We start from the raw sequence: 23,795 nt of genomic DNA, 5'->3' as shown, positions 1-23,795 counted from the left end.
AAATCACTTGTCGGTTCTTGTACTCCCTCAGTTCCAACCCTAGCTCTCACTCTAGCTCATATTTTCTGGGTCGTCAAAGCTGACCCTCTGCCAAAATCCACGATTACGTCCTGTTAACTGACGTCTGACGAGGAAATGCCTGTGTCTGTGGGTTACCGGGCAGGAAGTGTTGAGAAGAAAGATTGGAATTTCTTTCCTCCTTTTGGTCCCCCCTCTACATCATGTGAGGGTGACTGGCTGATGGAGCGGAGATAGCCGTGGAGGAAGTGGGTTTTCAGCACGCCAGTAATGAAGTGAATGTGAAAGCTAAAGAACCTACATGATCGTCTGATTCGCAGAGTCCCCAACTTTGATGCATGGGAATACTGTCAGCTGGTTTTGTTGTTGTTAGATTGCATTTATTCAGTTGTGTAGTAGTTTAGTCCTCACAGTACAGGTGGCCTTTGGTTATCTGTCCTGTATTGAAGCAAAGATTCACACTTTCCATTGCATGGCAAAAGCTTTTTTAGATCTAAACAAGGTAGTTTTGTGTTGGCTGTATTTCAACAGGTGGCACAGTGCTGCAGTCACAGATGGGACCTGAATGTGCTGGTTTTATTCGTCAACATATACGCCCTAACATAAAATACAAAACTTCAAAGTAATAAATCTTAAAATTTCTCTCGCTGACTAGTTAGCTGGCTCTTTCATCTGACAACAGTGTTAAGAAGTCTATCACTATTGTAAACGTTATCAAAGAAACCTGGACCTGCACTTAATGTCGTATTTAATCATTTAAAGCGCACAAACCGTAACCTTGCAGAACATTTGGGCCCTCCCACCACACAGAATAGGTTCATGCGACAGCAGCTGGATTCCCACACTTGCTTTGCATGTGCTTGACTCAACAAGCATGACGTAGCATATTTTGAGAAAGGAGTGGTCAGTGGTGACAGGAAGGCGGGTTTAAAATCATTTAAATCTTTGCTGCGAAATGCGACCGGATGCAGTAGGACATCCTGGTATTTTTTGGCATACTGCATTTGACATGCACGCAAAATCTTTTTCTAACAAACTAACTAGTACGGTAGTATGGGTATTGGAATACAAAGATGGTAAAAAAATAAAAATAAACCTGCTTAGCATCATCATGTTACCATTTGCCTTCTGGTGTAAATGCTTTCTATTGAAGGTTTATCAGTGTAGTATTGGTATCTGGCCACTACCATGGGCTGTGTGGATAGTATTGGAACATGTCCCAGTAGTCTAAAAGCTTTGGGACGAGGCCAGAGTGCTCCTGACGGAAGAGAACAGGAGGAGCTCTGTTTAACTCTGCTGACTGACCAGAATCTCTCTCTCTCTCTCTCTCTCTCTCGCTCGCTCGCTCGCTCGCTCGCTGCCTTTTTTCCCTCTCCTCTCAGTGACTGTCCTGTCTTAGCTGCAGTATTGACTGATGACTGGGCTGTGACTGTGTGTTTTGCAGATGGCTGCGAGCAGTAGCTGAGGACACCACCGGGAGTTCCCCCTCTCTGCCTCTGCCACCTGCAAAGATGAATGGTAAGACCACTGCAGCTTGTGTGTGTGCATTGAGTGCTGTGTGTTATTTTTGGCTCTGCAGATCATCTAAGCCAACACATTGATAGTTCTAGTAAAAAAAATCCCAGTTTTACTCCTATGTGTGGCTGCACATACATCTGTCTGAACACACACTGTGTCTATTAGTGTTTCTTATGGTTTGTATGGGTGAGGTTTTCATCTTAAAAGCTCCACTGCCCTTTTCTGGACCAGTTTACATTTAGTACAATCGTTGAGCTCTGTGGTCATCACAAAGTCAATTATTTTTCCATATTTTTCGACACCAGCTTTGTTTATGGTGCCAGTCACAGGAGTAAAGTTACCAAAACTGTGTATGCGTTGTTACTATGAAGTAAGCCGTCCATTCACTGCGTCTGCTGATGGACCGCAGAGTAAACACTCATGTGCAGTCAAGTGTTGTTCTGCCCTCCTGTCTGAACAAAGTGACACAGTAACAGTGCGCTTCATTATCACTTTGTCAATATCAGTGCATTCCCAGCTCCTGACGGCCACTGAGGCCTCAGGGTTTTCTCTCATCTCTGTGTGTGTGTGTGTGTTTGTGCACCTGTTTTTTTGTTTTTTTTAAATGTCATAAAATGCTTCCTTACTTTTTTGTAATCCTGCTTGTTTGCTTTGCTCAGATTTCCGTGTTTTCCGTGTGTACTGTGCACTTGTGTGATTTATTCAAACAATGAGAAGGTAAAACAGCCATGGGCCTGTTCCAGGAGCAGGTTTGCTGAGTAGAATAAGATTTCTTCTTCACACTGACATTTCTTCTGTTTCTCTCTAGGTGGCCCAAGTGTTTGGGCGATCTCTCCACAGGAGAGGGTCAAACATGATCAGAAGTTTGACACCCTCTTCCCATCGATGGGCTATGTCTCAGGTACGCACACTAATCAGTCATTTCCCTGCCAGTACATTTCATAATGCAATTTTACCAGGACACGTCCTTTAGCTGTATAAAGCACAGTGTTTCCCAATAATACTCGGGCAAATGTAAATATAAGTAGCTCTGAAATTAACTCAAGTATTGTTGGCATGCTCGGGTGATCAAGCAGGCACAACAATGCTGTAGATAGTGATGTTTTGCACGCAGGCACATTTTTCAGCTTTGCATGCAAAGGAATCTCAATTTTCTTGTGTTTCTCTGTTTCTTCCCTTTCTGTCTCTTTCTGTAGGGGAGCAGGCAAGGAAGTTTTTACTCCAATCAGGGCTTCCTGCTTCAGTTTTGGCTGAGATATGGTGAGAAACACAGACTTTCACACACTCACATTTTTGAGCGATGGGTTCTCTGCAAGTTTTTGCTGAAATCTGTACTTGAAGCACAAGATCTTAACTGGTGTCTCTCTCTCTCTCTCTCTCTCTCTCTCTGTTTTTCCTTTTTCTCTCAGGGCTCTGGCTGACATGAACAAAGATGGGAAGATGGACAGGTTGGAGTTTTCCATCGCTATGAAGCTCATAAAGCTAAAACTCCAGGGTACACAGCTTCCCGCAGCACTGCCAGTCATCATGAAGCAGCCTCCAGTGCCTGCTCCCAGCCTCACTAACCCCACCTCATTATTGACCAACCCAGCCTATGGTACAATATTATTATTAACTATCCACAATGTGTAATTTGCTTTAACACAAAAAGATATGTGAAGAGTAAAATATGTAAATGCATACACAAAAAAAACTAATTTGGGGGATTTTAACAACTACTGACAAGCTAAGTGTATCTGACTGTTTGCACACATGCATTTTGACTGCTGTGTTATCTGACTGGGTTTCCTATTGTGTGTGTGTGTGTGTGTCCCAGGTATGGCTACTGTGCCTAACATGTCCATGATGACCGGGACAAACCTTGCAATGTTTACCCCTCTCTCAATGGCATCCCCTGGACTCTCACCTTTGACCCCAATGACGGGCCTCACCCCTTTGGTTCCTACAGCAACAGGCCTGAGCCCTCTAATGGCCTCCACCTCCTCCAGGCCCCTGATGCCAACCATGGGAAGCGCCACCTTGCCTAATGGCACCATTGGAATTCTCGACCCATACGCAGCTGGAGCTTTGGCCCCTGGTACAGATGATCTTCATTTCTCACTTTTAGTCTCCTGTCTGGTTAAATACATTCATCTGTCCTTCCTGGTTTTCACGTGCAAGTTGTTTTATTTTCTCTGCTGCCCTACTCTGAGAGTCAATATTGTATATGTTTGCAGCAGAGTGTAGATGATGAAATATTTCTGAGGGGAAAAGCAATGATTCTGGCCTGGTTTTGCAGAGTCCGATCGGTCGGTGTCTCATCTCCATACAAATAGCCTCCTCGTCCTTGGCAAGCTCGGCTGGATGGCACTATATTACTGACCCATTGTAGAGCTCCCCTCCCATTTCACTCTTTCTGAAACTCTATAAAAAGCATCAAGAGTTTGTGGTTTAAAGGCTACCATTAAATGTCATCATGATATCTGGGGCTGCTGATTAATCGTCAAAATCGTATGAGTGTTAGTCGACTAAGAATTTCTTTAGTCTTTTTCACTCCTTGTTCTATACGTGTATAACTAAAATGGGCATCATCTGAAGATCTGTATATGCATTATCTGAAAGACATCTGTAAATGTCTGATTGATGCCGACCATCAAATAAAGAAATTAAAATAAAAAATAAATAATTTCTTTAGTCGAGGACAGCACTTATGATACCACAGATAATTATATGAAAGCATGTAATGGATGTGTGTTTGTGCTTTGTGTTGTCAGGCCTACCTCGCTCTGCATCCCCCTACTCCTCTCCGCTCGGACTCTCCTCTTCTGGTATGAACAAGGCCTCATCCCTGCTGGACCTAAGATCTATCAGGTAACACACACACACACACACACACACAAATTTAAGCAATTTCTCCAGTGCTTCGCTTATCTTTTTGAAGTGCAAAAACACACTGGTCCTGCTGTAGTTTGTTGCATTCAGCTAGTATTTATGTGTCGCCTGTGTTTGTCTTTCAGCTCCGCTTCCTCTGCCCCTTCTGTGATGTCCCCCTTGGTTACTGTTCCCAGCGACTGGGCTGTGCCACATGCCTCCAGACTCAAATACAGACAGCAGTTCAACAGCTTGGATAAACACATGTCAGGATACCTCAGTGGTACGAAGTGTTTGTGTGTGTGTGTGTGTGTGTGTGTGTGTGTGTGTGTGTGTGTGTGTGTGTGTGTGTGTGTGTGTGTGTGTGTGTGTGTGTGTGTGTGTGTGTGTGTGTGTGTGTATATATGTATATGAACATTAAGGTGGTCATACTAAACCAAACTATGCCTGGAATGCAGGCGTGGATGTTCATGAACATCAGTCCCTCATGATTTCATAACGATTGCCTCCCTCTTTCCTTCTGTGTGTGTCAAGTCTTAACTAACTCTAAGGAAGTGGAGGGTGTTTCTGCCCCAGATGTGAGTGTGTTTAGACACAGTGGCAGTTTCTCAACACACACACACACACACACAGCCAAGTATGCACTTCTCGCTCTGTTACTGCAAGCCTTGTTGGACCGGTTCTTTTGAAACACCGATGACACATACACACTCACTCACTTCAGTCACACTTGCAGATCATTTCTGCAAGTGTGACTCTGCACATTATGTGCATTCTAGCACATTAAATACATTACATGAATACATTTTCTGAGCTCTTGGTCTAATCTCTTTGTAGATTAAAACATTTCTAATTTCCTCATTCAACATCAGACGTATTTTACACTTTTATTAAAACATCAAGAGGACCTGGAATTAGTCTTGGAAACCAGCTGTGTTGATTTACGGGACTGCCCTCTTTGTTCACCTGCCACATTGTAGTTTAACGAGTAAATGGGCACATACTGTACAGGTCCTTACACGCACCCTTGACCCTTTCCTTCCTCCACCACACCCACACATCTGGGTTATACAGGTGTTCTGACATTTGTCACTCTTGTTGCCAGGTCAGCAGGTGAGAGGTGCCATGGCGACCACAATGCTGACTCAGACACAGCTGGCTTCCATCTGGTGAGAATATCTGTTTGTTTGTTTGTCTGTACATCTCCTCTTACTGCTACGTGTTGTGTTCAAGAGCCAAAGTCAGGTTTGACTGCTAGACATAAGAAACTTCATTCCACTGTAGCTTGTATGACGACAGGCCTTTTGTTTGTTATGGGATTATTTGTTTCCAGGTCAAGGCTGCTTTTAGTATTGATTACCAGTAAATAAAAGGAAATGATATCTTAATACTGTACCTCTGCTGTGATTTTTCTGGGGGGCTTTTAACTCCCGAAATCCTTTTTGTATGCAGTTGTTTCCTGTAACTGTTCCCTTCAAACTTGTGCCTCAACCTATAAACTGGACTGTCAATGTAGATCAGAAGCAGCTGAGAAGTTTAGTTGCTAACCTTAACTAGAAATCTGAAAACAAAGAGTTGTAATTATATTGAAGACCTTCTCTAATGGTGCAAAATATTTCCTAGTTGTCAAAAAGTACCTTCCTATCCTGTATGTGATTGTGAGTCTGAAATCATGTCTAAACCTCGCACCTCGGATTTGCAACCCTCCCACAGGACTTTAGCTGATGTGGACAAGGACGGGAAACTAAAAGCTGAGGAGTTTATACTGGCAATGCATCTTGTGGACATGGCAAAAATTGGACAACCACTGCCGCTAACACTGCCAACTGAACTGGTACCACCTTTGCAAAGGTATGTGCACACATATGGTGCAATTTCACAATAACATTGCAAATGCCCTGTAGAGTATAAGTGTATTTAAGTGCATTAAACATGGACGACATTAATGTATATGTTTATTTAATATTTTGATTATGTTCTCTTCCAGGGGTGCAGTGAATGGATCCAGCTCTTCTCTATATGCTGCTCTGACTGATGACTTGGACATAGAACCTCCACAGAAAGCCAAACCAAACAGTCAGTCCTCACACTACCAACCCGAAACACAGAGTGTAGCCTTGCTGCATAATGTTCAGTCTCGTTCTCTATAGTCTCCATTGCTAAGAGAATGCAAGGCAGCAACAATACCTAGTAGCCAGATAAGATCACTCAGTATGATCAATGGCTATGGCTGTCAAACTCACTGTTTATTTTTGCACTCATACTGGTGAGTCAGAATTTAATAGTATGAACACACATACTTTGTTGTGACATACACAGAGGCCTCTTGCAGCAGCCTAAACTGGAGCCAGTCAAAGGCGGTGACTCCAAGTGTAGGGCAGCACACTTTGGTGTTGGGTTTGTACACACTATCGTCTTACACACAGTCACAAGTTGTACCAGCTAAAGTTAAATCTGATGTAAAGTGTTTTTAAATATTAAGTTCACAGCTAAATGCTATTTTTAAATCCTTAAATATCATAGTAATGTATAGCATTACTTCTCAGTGGCTGTTTTACAAAAACTACAAATTAGTTTTAAATGTATACATTTTTCTTTATTCATGTTTCATGTCCATTATCCTCTTTTCCAAACACACAAGCTCAAAAAAGTCATTAATAATTTGTGAAATGAATCTTTCACACATTTTTGAGATAATGTCTGATGGGCACATTGGCCATTTTAATACGTTAAAATAGAGTTGATTGGGGGTTTATTCAAAACATGTACTTAAACGTAATAAAGATAAAAGTACGTTCACTAGGTTCCTTATTCATTAAGATCAAGTCAGTATTTAGATTTTGATTTGACTGCTTACTCCCAATCATCATAGAAATTGCACCAACACTGACTTCATCAAAACTTTGTATTTGTCTTTATTCAGTGTCGTTCGAGGATAAATTCAAAGCCAACCTGGAGCGAGGAAACGCAGAGCTGGAGAAAAGACGTCTGACGCTGCTTGATGCGGAGAGGAGGGAGAGTGAGCGGCGCGCTCAGAAGCAGAGAGAGGAGCGAGAAAAGAGAGAGAGGGAGGCTCGGGAGGTCGAGGAGAGTAGGAGGAGAGAGGAGGAGAGGAGGCTGGAGCGACAGAAAGAGCTGGAGAGGCAGAAAGAAGAAGAGCAACTGAGAGAGATAGAGAGAAAAGAGGTGAGGGACTGTAGAGTCTGTATTTACAAGTGTGACTTTTTGTAGGAATGCTCCCACGTTCATTGTTCACAGCAGAGAGTCGTTTCCATACACTTCAGTGTCCTGTGTGGGTTCATTGCAGGCTGCACAGCGGGAGCTTGAGCGTCAGAGGAAGGAGGAGTGGGAGAGGAGGCGGCGAGGGGAGCTCAAGATAAAGAAGGACCAGGACCAGGATGATATCGTCAGATTGAAAGCTAAGAAACAGAGTCTTGAGATGGAGCTGCAGGCTGTGGTGAGTCATAGAGAGACATAGTAGTTTTGTTTCAGAGCAACTTATCACAAGAATGTAGACACACTGTAGTCATGCACTGTTTGCCTCAGTTTGTCCAGCTGTGTCTAATTCATCGTGAACACTTTAAGTAGAGTTTGTTAAGTTTCTGTCATCCTCTATCTCTCTCTTTCTCTTTCTCTCTCTCCGTTTCTCTCTCTCTCTACCTCTCTCTACCTCAGGGTAACAAGCACCGTCAGATCTCAGACCGACTGCGTGACTTTCAGAACAAAAAGAAACATCAGAAGACGGAGCTGGATCTGACCAATCAAAGGAAAGAGACTCGCCAGCAGGACATTAACAACCTGCAGAAACAGCTAGAGGTGTGTGTCTCCTCTGTTTTTAAGTCTAACCCACACTTTAATGTGTCATCTATGATTTATTTGTCAAATCATTACTTTGTTGAGAGAGAATGCAAAAATATTTTACCAAATATTTCCCCCCCGATGATGCATTTCTTGTTGCTTCTGATGCGTATCGTCTTGGTCAGGAGTTCCAGAGGAAGTTGTCCCAGCTGACTCCGGAGCAGAAGAGACTGACTGAGAAACTCAGAAACATGTCTGTGAATAACTTGCCTGGTTAGTATTGATGATGGATGAAATGACAGAGCTCGTGAACAACAACATATTACAGCAGCACTGATGGTTTGATAAAAAACACATTGATGGGCAAATTGGGTATATCACAGTAAATTCACAATATACTGAAGTGAAAAGCATAAAAATATTCGTATTGCTCATATTACTGTATACGCAGAATTTGCAAAACCGATCAATGAGAATGTAATTGAAGAGATTTTCACTTTCGCTTGTTTGACTGTATTTCATCTGTTTGTAGTGTCGACCAGGTCCACCCTGAAGGTGGTCGTGACAGAGAAAAAAGGGACGTGTCTGAAACTACGAGAGCAGCTGGATGCCCTGGAGAAAGAGACCTCCGCCAAACTGTCTGAGATGGACGAGTACAACAAAGATGTGCAGGTAGGAGTTAAATACATAATAACGTTAGAGTAGCTGAACATGGCATCAGACTCATTGTTTGATAAGCGCCTGTACATATTAGTACAGTATGTGCACAGAAGTGTGTTTCTTAAATTACATGAAATGAACAGGGGTGTTGCTGGTAATATGACGCTTTAATAAAGAACTGGTTGTTTTCATTACAAACCAAACTAACCACATCTTTATTGTTTGCCTGGTTTCATAGCACTTGTCCATGTAACAGATTTGTGCCTTTAACTTGTGATTAAGTAATTTTTCGAGTGTGCAATGCCTGTTCATAAGTTCCAAATATATATATATACTATATATTACATACTTACCACTGCAGCTTGATGCCTCTTTCCTCTACTTCAATCATTCCTTTCCACCATAACCTCCTTTCCTACCTTCTGGTACTGATTTCATCCCTTTGTTAACTGTCTTCTCTTCCCTTCCTCTCTATCTTTTGTTTTCCCCGTGCTGGATGCCTTTCCTCTTTTCTTCCTTCCTCCCTTTCTCTCTCTCACCCATCTCTAATCCCTCTTACCCAACTTCACAGTATGTGGGTGATGAGGACTCAATGCTTCAGGCTGTCTTCTGCCTGCTGGCCTGCCTTCGTAACCTCTTCTACCTACTAAAGGTTTTGTTGCTTTAGGTGTCTTTGTTGTTCTTGTCTCTGCTCTTTTCTATTGTTCATTGCTCTGCTCATATTTCTCCATACTTTTGACATCTTATGTCTGTGCTGTCTTGGCCTTTTTTAAAATCTCTCTTTGTTTTACATCCTTCCACAAATGTCTCCATGTTACGGCAGCTATGTATGTGCATGCTATGTGTTAGTGCATGCTGTGTGCTGTGTGTTCAGTCTTTATCTCGTTGTGGCTGTCTAGTCAACTTATTCTTTAATAAAGTCTCATGTCTTTCACTCTAGTAAAGGTGTGTTTTTTTGTGTGTGCATAAGGAAATGAGAGAAAGCCAGAGAAAACAGCAGGCAGCACTTGAGAATCTACGGAGCATCAAAGAGGACAAACGGCGTGAGCTGAGTCGAAGGAAGGAGGAGGAAGAGCAGAGGAAGAGGAGAGAAGAGGAGAGGAAAAAACAGGAGGAGGAGGAAGCTCAGAGGTATTTTGCTTCCATAAAAAACATGATTTCTCGACCAACTATAAATTGTCTATTCAAAACTAAAACTTTAAAAAATGACTTTTTTACCTTGATGTACAAACTTTTTAGATAATGTTTGCTTCCCACTCACAGGCTTATTAAGATAGAAAAAGAGCGCCAGTGGCAGGAGAAGCTAAGGAAGGATGAAGAGGCGCGTCAGAGGAGGCTTCAGGAGGAGAAAGAGACCAGACAGAGGGAGGAGGCGGAGAGAGAGAAACAGGCTCTCATCCAGGCTGCCAAGGAGCAGGTTGAACGAGAACTCAGAGCAAAGGATGAGGCAGAGCAAAAGAGAAGAGAGATCGAGGAGAGGAAGAAAAGAGAAGAGGAGGAGCGACAGAAGCAAGCAGAGAGAAGAAGGCAGGATGAGGAGAGGAGACAGCTGGAGGAGGAGAGGAGGCAGCTAGAGGAAGAGAGGAGGAAACTTGAGGAAGAGAGGAGGAAAGAGGAGAAGAGACGGAAAGAAGAAGAGGAGCGCCGCAAGAGGGAGGAAGAGAGGAAGAGGTTAGAGGAGGAGCGGAGAGAGGAGGAGCGGAGAAGAGAAAAGGAGGAAGAGGAGAGGAGGAGACAAAGGGCGGCCGTCGCCGCCGTTCGAGATGCAGAGGAGAGGAGAAAGCAAGAGGAGGAGATGAAGAAGAGGGAAGAGGAGGACAGGAGAAAGAGGGATGAAGATAGGAGGAAGCTTCAGCAGCAGCAGGACGAGGATAGGAGGAAGTGTGAGGAGGAAAGAAAGAGGGTGGAGGAGGAGAGGAAGAGAAAAGAGGAGGAAGAGGAGAGGAGGAAAGCGGAGGAGGTGAGAAAGAGAAAGGAGGCAGCTCGTCAGCAGCAGCTGCCGCTGAGTGGAGTAGGGAAGGTGGATATTCAGGGGAAACTGACGGCTCTGCTGAGAGGACTGGAGGAGAGGAAAGGTAAGACAGACGTTTCTTTACTTTTCTACACTTCTCTGTAGTCTCTTCCTGTCTCCAGTGTTTATCCAAACACTTTTGAAGCTCAACTCACGTTATTATGTCTGATGTGCTGCTTTAGGTGGGCAACCCAGGGCCACACAACACAGGAAGTCAGCAGCCCTCACATCCTTCAAAGCTCTCTACCCGTTCACTGCCCGAAACAATGAAGAGCTCAACTTCACTGCAGATGATATGATCGAGGTAAGCGTGAAACTGAAAGTTAACTAAAGATACAACTGCAACAGCAAAGAGGGAATGTTGTCTTCCTCAAACTTTCCTGTCTGTCAGGTTGATGAGTCGACAGAGCGGGAGGAAGGTTGGCTGTACGGCAGCCGACTGGGGAAGATGGGCTGGTTCCCAGAAAGCTACGTCGAGAGAGTGGCCCCTTCAGACACAGCTAACAATGCTGCTGCTGCTGCTCCTACTAAAATGGTGCTCCAGTCACAGCTTTCCAATGCACTCGAGGCTGTCAAGGCAGCAGGCACAAAATCTGCCTTCACGCCAACACACTCTCCAAACCCTGCTCCCTCTGACACACAAGGACAGGTGAGAGGTTTGAGCCTTTATACAACGGGCCATTTTACTGCTGCACCAGCTACTAATCTAGTATGATTATTGTCTGGACATATGCAATGCTCAAATACTCACTGTACTCGTCTTTCTCTCTGTGCCCTGACAGCAGGTGGTGGGTAACCTGTTGGCCCAGGCCCTGTGTTCGTGGACAGCAAAGACAGACAGCCATCTGAACTTCAATAAGGACGATGTCATTCAGGTGTTGGAGCAGCAGGAGAATTGGTGGCTGGGAGAGTTGAACAGTGAAAAGGGCTGGTTCCCCAAAACATATGTGACGCTGCTGGGAGAAGAGGAGAGTTCAGAGTAAGTCTTCGGGCACACATATGTGTTCCCCATAATTAAACTTGTGGGAGGACGGTGGGTTTTTCTTTTAAAGTCCTCTTGGAGCCGTTTCTAGAGACCTCACTAGCAACTGGCCACGAAGGCAAGTGATTGGTTTAGCAGGCAAAGTACTGACGTGTATTTCACTTCCATTGATTCCCCCGCTATACTTCAGAGCTCACTTTGCATATTTTTTGTGTATGCCAGTGTAGTGAAGACAACTGGATGTTATCTACAGTTTGTCCCGCTGATTTTGATCACAATGTGTGGCAAACGCACATGATGCACATATCTTTAGATTCAGTGTAACACTGATGTCGTAATCTCCGATATCCATTGCGAATAAATTTCTATAAATCGGCTTAGAAACCATTTGAAAAGAAGTTCCTTATAACTGCAGAAGTTGCTTGAGAATCATCACGTTTTTCACAGTTTTCTGTGTATCAAAGTAATCCAGTGATAACAGTCACACACACTTACACATCACTCCACAGCACAGAGTTGTACGTACAGTTTGATTCCAGCTGGTGTTGTATCAGACTGTTGTGGTGAAGAGGAAGCACATTCCAACATTCACCTCCGATCAAGAGGTTTGGCTAATAACCAAAAGAATGAGATTGCAGAGATTGCAGATTGAGGAGCCCAGAGTAAAACCACTGCTCCTGTGTGTCGAAAGGAGCCGGTTAACATGTGTCGAGCCTTTGAAAAGTATGACTCCCATGTAATCCAGCTCATACTGCAGACCCAGACCATGCAGCAGGGTTTCATACCCCCGTCTGGTTTAAGAATGTCTCGCATCCCCCCAGGAGGAGCTGGAGGGAGAGATGTTTTGGGTATTTCTGTGATCCAGATAGGCGTTTGAGGATGGATGAATGATTGATGATTGCATACACACATGAATAAGTGTGGTAATGTAGTCTTTCTGTGTTTACAGCATGAAGAGCTCCCCTCCTGATGCTTCGGAGTCTAGCGACAGTCTTCAGCTTGAAGGTGCAGTAGAATATCCTCTGAAATATCTGTTTGATGTAGTTGAGTTAATATTTTATTATCATACATTACAGAAACCGTAATGTTAATGTTTGTCCCTTAAACCACCGACAAATCCTCACAAAATGTGACAAAAATACATAGATATAGATTTTATTTGTGGAGTTCAGCGTATGTTGGCAACAGGCCTTGTATCAGCTGGAGCCTTATTGAGTACATTGCTGTTCGTTTATGTTAATTTGTTCTTTTCCTTCTCAGAATACACGGCGTTGTACACCTATGACTCTCCGGAGCTTACTGATCTGACGTTTAGTGAGGGAGATGTGATCCTGGTGAGCAAGAGGGATGGAGAGTGGTGGCACGGCTCTATAGGCGACAGCACAGGCGTCTTCCCCAGCAACTACGTCAAACCTAAAGAGACAGATGTAAGAACACTTAACACATGCCATTATATAGCGGGACGAAACTGCATCCAGTGCATTACTCTACGACTCTGTTTGGTAGTTGCAGTGGCGTTGGATTGCATTATATTGCAAGGCGCTCCCGATTTTCTTCACTTCCTGTATGTTTTTGTGTTGCGTTGTGCTTTTTTGTTCCACTTTCTTTTTTATTTTCAAGCAACAAAACGGAACAAATCATGAGATTAACATACACATGTGGTCAAATTAAACAAGAAAGATTTACTTGGAATGTTGTCCCATCATAAACACGCTTATCCTTGATAAAGACAAGTGCTTCTAAAGGTTTGTGATGATTATACATTGTTTTTTTTTCAGACATCAAGTATATCTGCAAAGAAGAAGCCAGGTAGGGTCACCATCTTGTATAATCTCTCTCTCTCTCTCTCTCTCTCTCGCTCTCGCTCTGAATCACATAAAACATTTTGCTATATTGCATTTGTGTCTTGTGTGCGCAGAGATCGCCCAAGTGATTAGACCCCGTCCCTCTACCAGCCCTGAACAGCTGAATCTGGAAATACCCCAGCTCATCCTCATCCTCGGCAAGAACCCCTCTGGCTGGTGGCTCGGAGAACTGCAGGTCAGTTTTCCACAGTGGGCTCTCTGTGAGTCCTTAATACTGGACAGTAGATGACCACAAAGGGTCTCTGCAGTTCTTGACATTGTATATATGAGCCAACCTGTTTGGCTTGTGACCCACTAAAACAAAGCAATGTCTACTTGTGACCACTCACCTTGTGCATAGGTATATTGATTGTGACCAGTTTAGTTTTTATTAGGGTTGGGGTTAACAATTTTAGGTGGCGTGTCGAGGTCAAATAATCCAGTTATTCACACGGTTAAAAAAAGAACAATTGAAAGTGAGATTTACTTTATGAACTCTCATGGGAGACCCGGCCTGCAGGTTGGAAACTGCACTGCACCTGAGGTTTCTGGTGGAGAACTCTATGTTCAAAGATTTGGGGATAAATGTTGACCAGCATCCCGGCTGTCTCATTAAAACCTCATTCCCCACGTTTGTTGTCTGACTCTAGGCCCGTGGTAAGAAGCGCCAGAAGGGCTGGTTTCCCTCCTCTCATGTCAAAGTACTGGGATCTAACAGCGGCAAGTCCACGCCAGCACCCCAACCAGGTAACACACACACACACACGCAAGCACGCACGCACGCACACTTTTACCAGGTGAAGAGTAACAAAGTACACTGCATAAATATAATAATGGTGTGTTGAACTCTTCCTTTTCTTCCCTCTCAGTCTGTCAGGTGATAGCAATATACGACTACACAGCCGCCAACGGGGACGAGTTGAGCTTCTCCAAAGGTCAGCTGTTCAACGTTTTTGACAAGAACGACCATGACTGGTGGAAAGGAGAGATCAACGGGGTCACTGGTCTCGTCCCCACTAATTACGTAAAGATGACTACAGCGGATTGTGACCCCAGCCAGCAGTGTAAGTAAATCCCCTAAACATAGTATCATGACTCTACATGAAAGGAAACGTGCATGTTTAAAACAAAGAGATGCTCTTCTTTCATGTTGCTTCAAACCACTATGACTAACTAATGCTTATCCTTTGGTCATCTATGCGACCCCCATCTACCATCACTGATATTTCTTCATCCACCCATCTCTTCATTTGTATATCCTTTCTTCTCGTTGACTATTTCTCCTTCTACCCTGTTTTTCCCACTTTCTCCCTCCCTCTCCATTCCTCGACTTCTGTGTCTTTCTCCTTCCAGGGTGGTAGAAAGTCCTCTTCCTACTCCTGACTTCAGAGAGACCCACTATTACACACTGCTCCGAAGGGGCACAGTGTCTGGACTCCTTATCTGCTAACTTCTCCCACTGAGCTAATGTTACTGTGTGAGAGTGAACAGGTGTCTGTGTGATAGTCATGTGTTTCCTCTGAAATGAATCAGGACCTGAAACATAACTCTGCTATGACTCAATGCTGATTCTGTGAATTGTTAAAGCCTTGGTGCCTTCTGTGATTTACTCGCTCCTTGTTTTGCTTGTGAACTGATTTTGAAGTGATGCTAAAATGGCTCTGAAGCAGAGGGATGGTGGGTCTCTCTGTGGCTTGTCCCGCTTCCTTTCATTTGCTTCTCTTCACAAGACACTTATTTTTTCCCTTTATGCGTTCCGCATCACCCTCTTTTCCCCTCCTCTTTTACTTTTCCCCTCTTGCTTCCACAATGTTTTCCATTCTTACTCTACAGTTTTAAGAGTTAAGCTCACACAGAGCCCACTATTTGTCTCCGTCTGTCCTGAGAGACGTGTCTGTATTCAGACATGATGTGCAAGTTTTGCTGTAACTTTCTAAGCGTTGTTCTTTATACCAGCAATGGAGAGTGCAATAAGCCCCAAGCCTGTGTGTGAGAAATAATGTAAGGGCCAAATTCCAGCCCAGCACCCCTGCACTTAACTTCAAAATGCTTGAAACAAGGCATGAAGTGGCAATTTGACTTTGTAAATTCATCAGAGAATTATGTTCACGAAGGAATAAAGTAACATATTTGTTTAACAAAAACCTGAGTCCAGAGCACGCCAAAAATTAAAGATGTATCTCTTCTATGACTAAATAGTTGTTTGGAGATGAAGCATTACAGGAAATGGTAAAAGCAGAAGCAGGAGACTCTTCGCCTGATGGCAAACTGCTTCAAAACCACAAAAACATTACCTTCAAGGGTGATGTCACAAGCTATTGCTGCACCTTATATGAACTAAGACTGCTATGCTGCTGCTCTGAATGTTTCTGTCTGTGCAGAAAGTGAATATCATGTCTGCTCGTAGTGTTCCCCACAGTGAAAATAACATGGTAGTCATTATTGTCGGGATTATGGATCCGTGAACTTTAGATCAAAAAGTGAGAAGTTTCTCATGAGAATCTGTGAGGTCCCCTGACATCAAGGAGTTACGTGAAAGATGCTACAATGCAGTTCAGATGTCTTCAGGTCAACGCCATCAAATTCACTGTGAGGATGAACCCTCATGCAAAGAAAGCAAATAGACATTTTTTTCTCAGTTTACCACACGCTTCTCTAGGTTTGTTCAAGGCTGCGGTGGAAGTGGGTGAACCACACTGACAGAAAGCTGCATCAAGAGTTTAGCAGCTGTAAGCACAACTACATGTGTGGTACGAGATGGTACAACTAATTTTAAAGATGTGTCTAATATATTTTCTGATTCTGAAATAAAATGTCAAATAAAGATTGGATTGAGATGACATTTAAGTGTTTTATTATTTTTAAATGAAATATCAGCCTTCAGCTCTGCAGGGTTTTTATGTGTGTGTTGTATGCAGTGTTTATATTATCAACACAATACACATGAATAAGATGGAGAGATAAACAATATGTGAACAACTGTTTTTAATATTAGTTATCTGATCTGGACTGAAAGCTTTTTCCACATACGTCAGTGGGTGATAAGGAAAGAAAGAATTCCTCTTCCTGTTTTGGTACAAACAGATTTGATCCAGGAGAAGCTTTAGTCTGATACCGGCAACGAGAGGATAACCGTACAGAAGGACGAAGAGACAAATAGGAGAGACAGAAAACTAACTAAAATACTTGGAGATACCGAAACATAGCAATGACTTTACAGAGCAGCTTTCACTTTCTAAACCTGTGGGATGAGACCGATGGGGAGGGAGAGCCAAGAGAAAGGTCAGTGAGGGAGCAGAAGTCAGCTAGTGCGGGACCCTCACAACAGCCGAATGGGCTCCTTGTATCAGGTAAGTGTGCATGATAATCTAGACTGTAGTCTTCCCAGTTTCTCTTTCCTCTTCTTCCCCTTTGTCATCTCCGTCCTCTCTGTAGAGATTCTGTAAATGTGTGCAGAAGAATGAGTCAAAAGCAGCGTCATGGTTTTTATTTTTGTCAAATGTCCAGCAGGAGGCAGTAAAGGCCGTGCTAAAGTCTTGCTGTGGTTTAAGAAGTGGCTTGGGTTTTGTTGCACTGGTTGAATTTAATCATTTCTACATACAATAACCCCCCACTGTTGTGTGTCCCTCCTCTCCTGCAGGGTGTGCAGACCTAAACAGCCTGGACTCATTGAGTAGTCAGGAGAAGAGGAGACAGGGTTACATCCATGAGCTGATCGTGACTGAGGAAAGATACATGGAAGACTTGCAGATTGTTCTGGAGGTAATGGACACATGTCCTGCTTATTAACTTGCATACAAACAGAGGTGCACTCTGAAAGAAGTTACATATACAGTAAATCTATCCAGTATTTCATGACAGTGAGATGTGCCAAGATGTCTTCATGATCTCCTGATCACATACCTGACGGTCTGTGGAAATCCGTATTCTCTTTGTGTGTAGGTTTTCCATAAGCCTATGTCTGAGTCGGGTCGGCTGAATGAGGCAGAGATGGAAATGATCTTCGTCAACTGGAAAGAACTGCTGGCCTGCAACTCTAAAATACTCAAGTAATTATCACAAGGACAGAGTGTCTGACATCTAGAAGGGACAGTTGAATGTTATGCAAGTGCAGCTATTTGAATGTTGTGTCTGTGGATTCTGTCTGTACAGAAATACAGAGCTGCTTGTGTTCATGCATGTATGTTTGTGTGTATGCAGGGCACTACATGTGCGTAAGAAGATGGGTGGGGACAACATGCCGGTGCAGATGATCGGTGATATCCTGGCCGCGGAGCTGTCCCACATGCAGCCCTACATCCGCTTCTGTTCCTGCCAGATCAACGGAGCAACGCTGCTCCAGACACGCATCGACAGCGAGCCAAGCTTCAAGGACTTCCTCAAGGTAGAAGAGTGAGGGAGGGACTGAGTATAGACAGGAAGTAGAGCAGGTCATAGACACAGACGGAGGAATAATGGAGATGTGTTCAAGGACAGGAAGAGGTGAAGACAGAAAGGGAGTGTTTGAATTGACCTAGAATCATTCTCATGTAGTATTTTAGAAACCAGATATTCTGCAGGTACATCCATGAAGATGGAAACCAGATTCTTAAAAACTTTCTGGGTTGATATAGCACACACTGGGGAATTTATTGCTTCAATTGACTACATTTATCATCAACGCGGATTTGACATCCACATAAAAAGTAGCAAATTTTCCCTTTTGAATGTGTTTATTAACATTATCTTGTACTCTCGTCAGAAAATCGCCACAGACTACAGGTGTAAAGGGATGCCGCTGTCCAGCTTCCTGCTGAAACCCATGCAGAGGATCACACGCTACCCACTGCACATCAAACACGTAGGACTTCATGTTCATGAGTGTGTCTGTGTTTGAACTCCTCATGAAGTGCTCAGAATACTGACCTTACTGTGTGTAATTGGAGTGTTTTTCCCTTGTTGTCTCTAATTTGTGGGTGTAATTAACGTGTGTGTGTGTGTGTGTGTGTGTGTTTAGATCCTGGAGAGCACCGTAGAGAGCCATACTGACCAAGGCCCTCTTAAAGAGGCTCTGGAGAAGGCGGAAGAACTCTGTAAACAGGTTAATTTCTTCACTGATTCTCTCATTTATGACCTCACTTGTTACTTTTATTATATTTTTGGTTTATTTTTTTCTTCTGCATTCTGTGTGGAAAATATTTGAACGATGCTTCTGTACCGAATGTCCGTGTTAATCAGGTAAACGAGGGCGTGAGAGAGAAGGAGAACTCTGACAGACTGGAATGGATCCAGAACCACGTACAGTGTGATGGCGCTGCAGAGGTATTACGCTTATTAATTAACTTAGTATCATCAATAATGAATCAAGTTCATTATTTATAAAACAATGAATTCAATATTATTAAATACATATTAAATGACGTATACAATTTTATATTGAATATTCACAAGTTGGGATCAAAAGAGAGATTTCCACATTACGTAATTCTAAAGATGTGAAATATCTTCTAAAGTTACTGTCTTTCAACAGCACCTGGTCTTTAACTCTCTTACCAACTGTTTGGGCCCCAGGAAGCTGCTCCACAGCGGCAAGGTGAGTAAAACTGCAACCTTTCTGAAACTCATACTTTAGAAAAATTAACATTTTCCATTTGACCGAGTATTTTACATGAGAGCAGGCAGACTGGGGAGTAGAGGGAGAGGATATGTGAAGCATTACTGTGTCAGACCCTGGGTGTTGTGGTCACGTGTTACAAGTCTCAGACCTCAGATTAAAACCTTCACGATGGAGATCAGTTTTTGGCTTAAAAAATAAAGGCCTTCTGATGCTGAACAGTTGACAATCGTGCCGCCATCATCACTGAGCAGTTACACAGAAGTGCAAATGTTTTTGTAATCCTTGTACATACTGTTTAATTATCGTTGTAGTGATTATAAATAATATGATACGTATTGTTTCTTTTCAGATGAACAAGGTAAAGAGCAACAAGGAACTCTGGGCTTTCCTCTTTAACGACTTTCTGCTTTTGACTCATGCGGCTAAACAGTTCACCTCGTCCGGGCCTGATAAACTGTTCAGCAACAAGAACAATGTACAGCTCAAGATTTACAAGCCGGTAAGAAACACACACACACACAGACACACATACACTTTGGCCCAATCCTAATATCCACACTCACAGACTGTGAGGCGCGTTCCTGCTAAGTGTGTGAGGGCTCAGAGCCGTCCCACTGTCAAATCGTCGAGTGCATAAGGGCTTTTCAACGACATTATGCGCCCTTTCTGTGGGTCTGCATATTTGCAGACTTTCCTGAGGGACTTGCCCATAGTTCATAGTGAAATTGGTGATGTTTAAAACGTGGTTGTAAAAAGGAAGTAATGAGTTTATCTGCTGTCCAGCCTGGATGACATGATGGTGTGTCCCATTCTTCCGTTTTCGAGCCACCATAAACTCGCGCACTACAGCTGCACTAACAGATGATGTCAGTTAATCCAGTGAGTGTTCAGTGTTTAGACCTGAGGGTGGAGATTGGGCCTCTGTGTTACGTTTTGATGTGTTCTTCTGAGGCAGTAGGCCACTCTACACTGTTAATGTTGCGTAATCTTTTATTTCCTGTAGCCTGTGCTGCTAAATGAGGTTCTGGTGAAGCTGCCGGATCCTTCTAGCGACGAGCCCACCTTCCACATCTCACACATCGATAGAGTCTACATACTCAGGACCGACAACATCAATGAACGGTAGCTGCACACACACACACACACACACACACACACACACACACACACACACACACACAGATGTGGTGGGTTGTATGGTGGCCTGTACGATCACTGTGTGTGTTTGTGTGTTCAGGACGGCTTGGGTTCAGAAGATCAAGGCTGCATCTGAAGAATTTATTGAAACAGAAAAGAAAAAAAGGGAGAAGGCCTATCAAGGTTTGTCTCTACACTTGTCTCTACTAAGCCCTTCCTGATGGCAACCAATGAGACGATCTCGGGATTTATCTCTGTGTGTGTGTGTGTGTGTGTGTTTGCAGCCCGAACTGTGAAGGCTAGTGGAATCGGCAGACTTCTTGTCACCATCTTGGAGGCCACTGAACTCAATCCAGCCAAACCCAATGGTGAGCATGGATACACTCATGTTACAGGGTAGTCCTTACAGTTCACAATGAACTTAAAATGTTTTGGTAGAATCCGGATGTTAATCCCAGCTGCATGCTACGTGCACTGCTGCATGGATACCTAATGAAGCCAAGCCAAGATAAAGCCTTTGCTTAAATGTTCTTTCTTATTTCTGTCTTTTTCTCAACTCTCCTCTTCCCTTTACTCCTCTTTTCCTGTTGCTCTTCTATCGTCTTCTGTTCCTCCTCTCTCGATATCATTTTCTCAATCTCTTCTTGGCTTTCTTCTCCTTTCCTCTACCTGCTTTTACTCCCTCTTCCCTTCCCTCATCTCACCTGTCTTCATGTCCTCCTCCAGGTAAAAGTAACCCTTACTGTGAAGTGACCATGGGAGCTCAGATGTTCACGTCCAGAACGCTCAACGACACTCTGAACCCTAAGTGGAACTTCAACTGTCAGTTCCACATCAAAGACCTTTACCAGGACGTCCTCTCCATCACCATCTTTGAAAAAGACCAGTTTTCACCTGATGGTCAGTCACCTGCCAGTTTCTTCCCTTTTTCTTCTTCTTCTCCGCCCTCAGTCCGTCATTAACTCCCGCTGATTTCTCTGTAAAGCAGCAAAATTAAGTGGGATATGAAGTAAAATGACTCACTCGGATTTCCACATTGCAAGAGGCTAAACGTTTTTTTGTTGGACTAACTTCTAAAGATGATAGTCTAGTCCGTAACCTAAATTGTGATTCAAAAAATCTGAACAATATTAATGAAGAAAAATAAATTCTCCTCCCTAATTCTCCTTTGTGTTTCTGAAGCTCCACATGTACCCAACTATCACATTTTCTGAACTCTTCTAAAACCCAATTAAAATGTTCTTTTTCTCTTATATCAGAATTTCTGGGTCGGACGGAGGTACCTGTGGCAACCATAAAGAAAGAGTTGGAAAACAAGGGACCGGTAACGCGTCGTCTTCTGCTGCACGAGGTTCCTACAGGGGAAGTGTGGGTCCGCCTTGACCTGCAGCTCTTTGCCAACAAATAGACGTAGAGGACGAACTGAAATAATAATAATTCTACCAACACATCCAAATACGGATATTTTCATCCTAACCAAATAAGACGGGCTGCTTTTTGTCTTCTGAACAAACTCGGATGGTTCCCTTCCACAAACCCAAATCAAACAAGACACCCCTGAACTGAACACACATTACGCCTTAATATTTTAATATTACCCAGCACTAATGATACCTCTTCTGAAGTCATCTGAATCTTCCAGTAGGGGATTAGCGTCTGATGTCATCTGAACACACCAATAGGAGTCAGATCTCTCCCTTTTTTTCTGGCACAGATAGAAAAGGTAGCACGGCTGCTGCAGCTGTCTGCATCTGTCTGCATCTGCACAATATGCACTGTATTATCTGAAAGAGGTAAAAGGAAGAACTACAGCCTGACCTCTTAAACAATGGAGACGGAGTGTGTCATGAAGCTGAATCTGGGTCTTCTGCTGTACAAATGTATAGCCTTCAGACAGAGGTAGACCTGGACAAAGACTGTTTGGAAACAAATAATCATAATATTAACAAATCAATAAAATATAACGGCTCTAATCGATTATCTAGAATCTTAACAGCTCCGTATCTCAGTTACAACAGTTGGGGTTTGAGTGATCAGTGATCGAGACACACTTTGCCAAGTCTGGTCAACCAAGGCCATTTAATGAGTTTGAGTTTTCTCTCTTAACATACAAGATATGTACATGTTGACTTCTTGTCACTGATGGCTTCCAGGAGACTCTGCTTTATGGCCTCCTGATCCGAAACAGCCTCTCACAGTGACATTAAGGGCATCGCAAACAGCACACGGCAGCAGGAACTCTGTCGGACAACCCGGACAAGAAGTTTTTGTAAGTAGCTCTGGTCTGGAGTCAGTTCTCGACTGTAGGTAGAAGAGCTCAGGATACATTGTACTGTGTTGAATCTGTGTCACTGTAACAACTGTGTAATGTGTGTGTGCATGCATGTCTTTGGAGTATAGAAGTGTAAACATTTAGTTGAGATATAGTAACATACAAATATCTTCAGCTGAGGGCTCTTGATGCTGCAACGTTTTGGACTTAACTCATAAACCTCTGGCAAGTATTTAGGATGATGTTGGTCTCTGTACTATTTTTCTTTTTCTTTTCTTTCGTGTGCAAAATCAGCCAAGGCCAAGTAGTAGGAGTGCAAAAGGATTTAGGTGACAAAATGCCGCTGGTATGAAAAGCTGTACTGATGAACACCGTGAACTCGTTTTACAGCTGAGTCAGCTCTTCCTGCCTCATTTATGTTGTCAGTTGACGTCTTGCCGTCTTCGGCCTCGTTTCTACTCTTTTGTCCATTTACATCCAGTTTCTTTTCTAACTCTGAGCGCGTGCTGGTGCTCTGGAAATTACAAAAAAAAACCTGTTGTATTTATGTCTTAATTTATGCGCGTGTGACTATCCAAAGGTTTGTAGCGGCTTCGCTTGCTGTGTCTTCTTGGATAATCGGTTGGTACACTGGGTTCGTTTTGTGTGACGTCGACTATTAAAGCTGTGTTCGTCAGACACATGTTGACACTGTTCTGAGAGGCAACGGAACATCTTTCTCTGCGATGGAGTTTTACTGTAAGTAGACTAGGTCACTAGTCATTTGTTAGGCCTGCTGTTTTGTACACTTATGAACTATTCATTTGTTTTATTCAATCCACAAAACTCTGTTTTTAAGTGCTGCATTAACTTTTATGTTTTGTGGAAAATGTGCAAATAGACTGCACTACGATCCTCTTCTGTGTAGGGTGTTGGATTCTGTCTTTTGTTTTACTTTATGTTTTCTGCAGCGTTCTGCATTGCCTGCTGCTGTGCTAACTGAGATAAAGGCCTCTCTGTTGATCAATCTGGAGTCTGTAACCTGCTGTTTGTACTCACTTTGGCCTCCATGTGGCACTCTCTGAATCAGGGTTTCTTAAGTCAAATTAAAGATATTAAAAGTGAACAAA

The 23,795-nt window shown here is 43.2% G+C and overlaps 1 protein-coding gene across 2 annotated transcripts in view; it reads left to right on the top strand.

Annotated features, from left to right (window-relative positions):
* itsn2b (intersectin 2b) overlaps positions 1-23,795 on the top strand; it is a 29,092-nt gene extending 5,297 nt beyond the window's left edge. Inside the window, exons 2-40 of one of the 2 annotated variants that reach the window (XM_076110085.1) lie at positions 1,463-1,536; positions 2,345-2,437; positions 2,733-2,796; positions 2,946-3,133; positions 3,353-3,613; positions 4,290-4,386; positions 4,533-4,669; positions 5,492-5,555; positions 6,100-6,237; positions 6,374-6,462; positions 7,310-7,572; positions 7,694-7,843; positions 8,062-8,202; positions 8,370-8,457; positions 8,717-8,856; positions 9,815-9,975; positions 10,108-10,919; positions 11,038-11,159; positions 11,247-11,504; positions 11,638-11,834; positions 12,787-12,842; positions 13,098-13,264; positions 13,616-13,646; positions 13,756-13,877; positions 14,332-14,428; positions 14,551-14,745; positions 17,322-17,443; positions 17,624-17,730; positions 17,882-18,065; positions 18,423-18,521; positions 18,678-18,761; positions 18,899-18,982; positions 19,191-19,253; positions 19,627-19,776; positions 20,281-20,399; positions 20,515-20,597; positions 20,699-20,782; positions 21,141-21,314; positions 21,674-23,795. In XM_076110085.1, coding sequence (XP_075966200.1) covers positions 1,530-1,536; positions 2,345-2,437; positions 2,733-2,796; positions 2,946-3,133; positions 3,353-3,613; positions 4,290-4,386; positions 4,533-4,669; positions 5,492-5,555; positions 6,100-6,237; positions 6,374-6,462; positions 7,310-7,572; positions 7,694-7,843; positions 8,062-8,202; positions 8,370-8,457; positions 8,717-8,856; positions 9,815-9,975; positions 10,108-10,919; positions 11,038-11,159; positions 11,247-11,504; positions 11,638-11,834; positions 12,787-12,842; positions 13,098-13,264; positions 13,616-13,646; positions 13,756-13,877; positions 14,332-14,428; positions 14,551-14,745; positions 17,322-17,443; positions 17,624-17,730; positions 17,882-18,065; positions 18,423-18,521; positions 18,678-18,761; positions 18,899-18,982; positions 19,191-19,253; positions 19,627-19,776; positions 20,281-20,399; positions 20,515-20,597; positions 20,699-20,782; positions 21,141-21,314; positions 21,674-21,822 — 5,640 coding nt within the window. In that variant the 5' untranslated portion in view covers positions 1,463-1,529 and the 3' untranslated portion in view covers positions 21,823-23,795. The remainder of the gene's footprint in view (positions 1-1,462; positions 1,537-2,344; positions 2,438-2,732; positions 2,797-2,945; positions 3,134-3,352; positions 3,614-4,289; positions 4,387-4,532; positions 4,670-5,491; positions 5,556-6,099; positions 6,238-6,373; positions 6,463-7,309; positions 7,573-7,693; positions 7,844-8,061; positions 8,203-8,369; positions 8,458-8,716; positions 8,857-9,814; positions 9,976-10,107; positions 10,920-11,037; positions 11,160-11,246; positions 11,505-11,637; positions 11,835-12,786; positions 12,843-13,097; positions 13,265-13,615; positions 13,647-13,755; positions 13,878-14,331; positions 14,429-14,550; positions 14,746-17,321; positions 17,444-17,623; positions 17,731-17,881; positions 18,066-18,422; positions 18,522-18,677; positions 18,762-18,898; positions 18,983-19,190; positions 19,254-19,626; positions 19,777-20,280; positions 20,400-20,514; positions 20,598-20,698; positions 20,783-21,140; positions 21,315-21,673) is intronic. The other variant, XM_076110086.1, reaches the window with a different exon arrangement.

Source organism: Anarhichas minor, unplaced genomic scaffold (genome assembly GCF_050575085.1).
Source record: "Anarhichas minor isolate MPS153535 unplaced genomic scaffold, ASM5057508v1 ptg000042l, whole genome shotgun sequence".
In the NCBI taxonomy this organism is placed as follows: Eukaryota; Metazoa; Chordata; class Actinopteri; order Perciformes; family Anarhichadidae; genus Anarhichas; species Anarhichas minor.
Note: the sequence above shows the minus strand (reverse complement) of the source record. Positions and strands in the feature narration are given on the sequence as shown.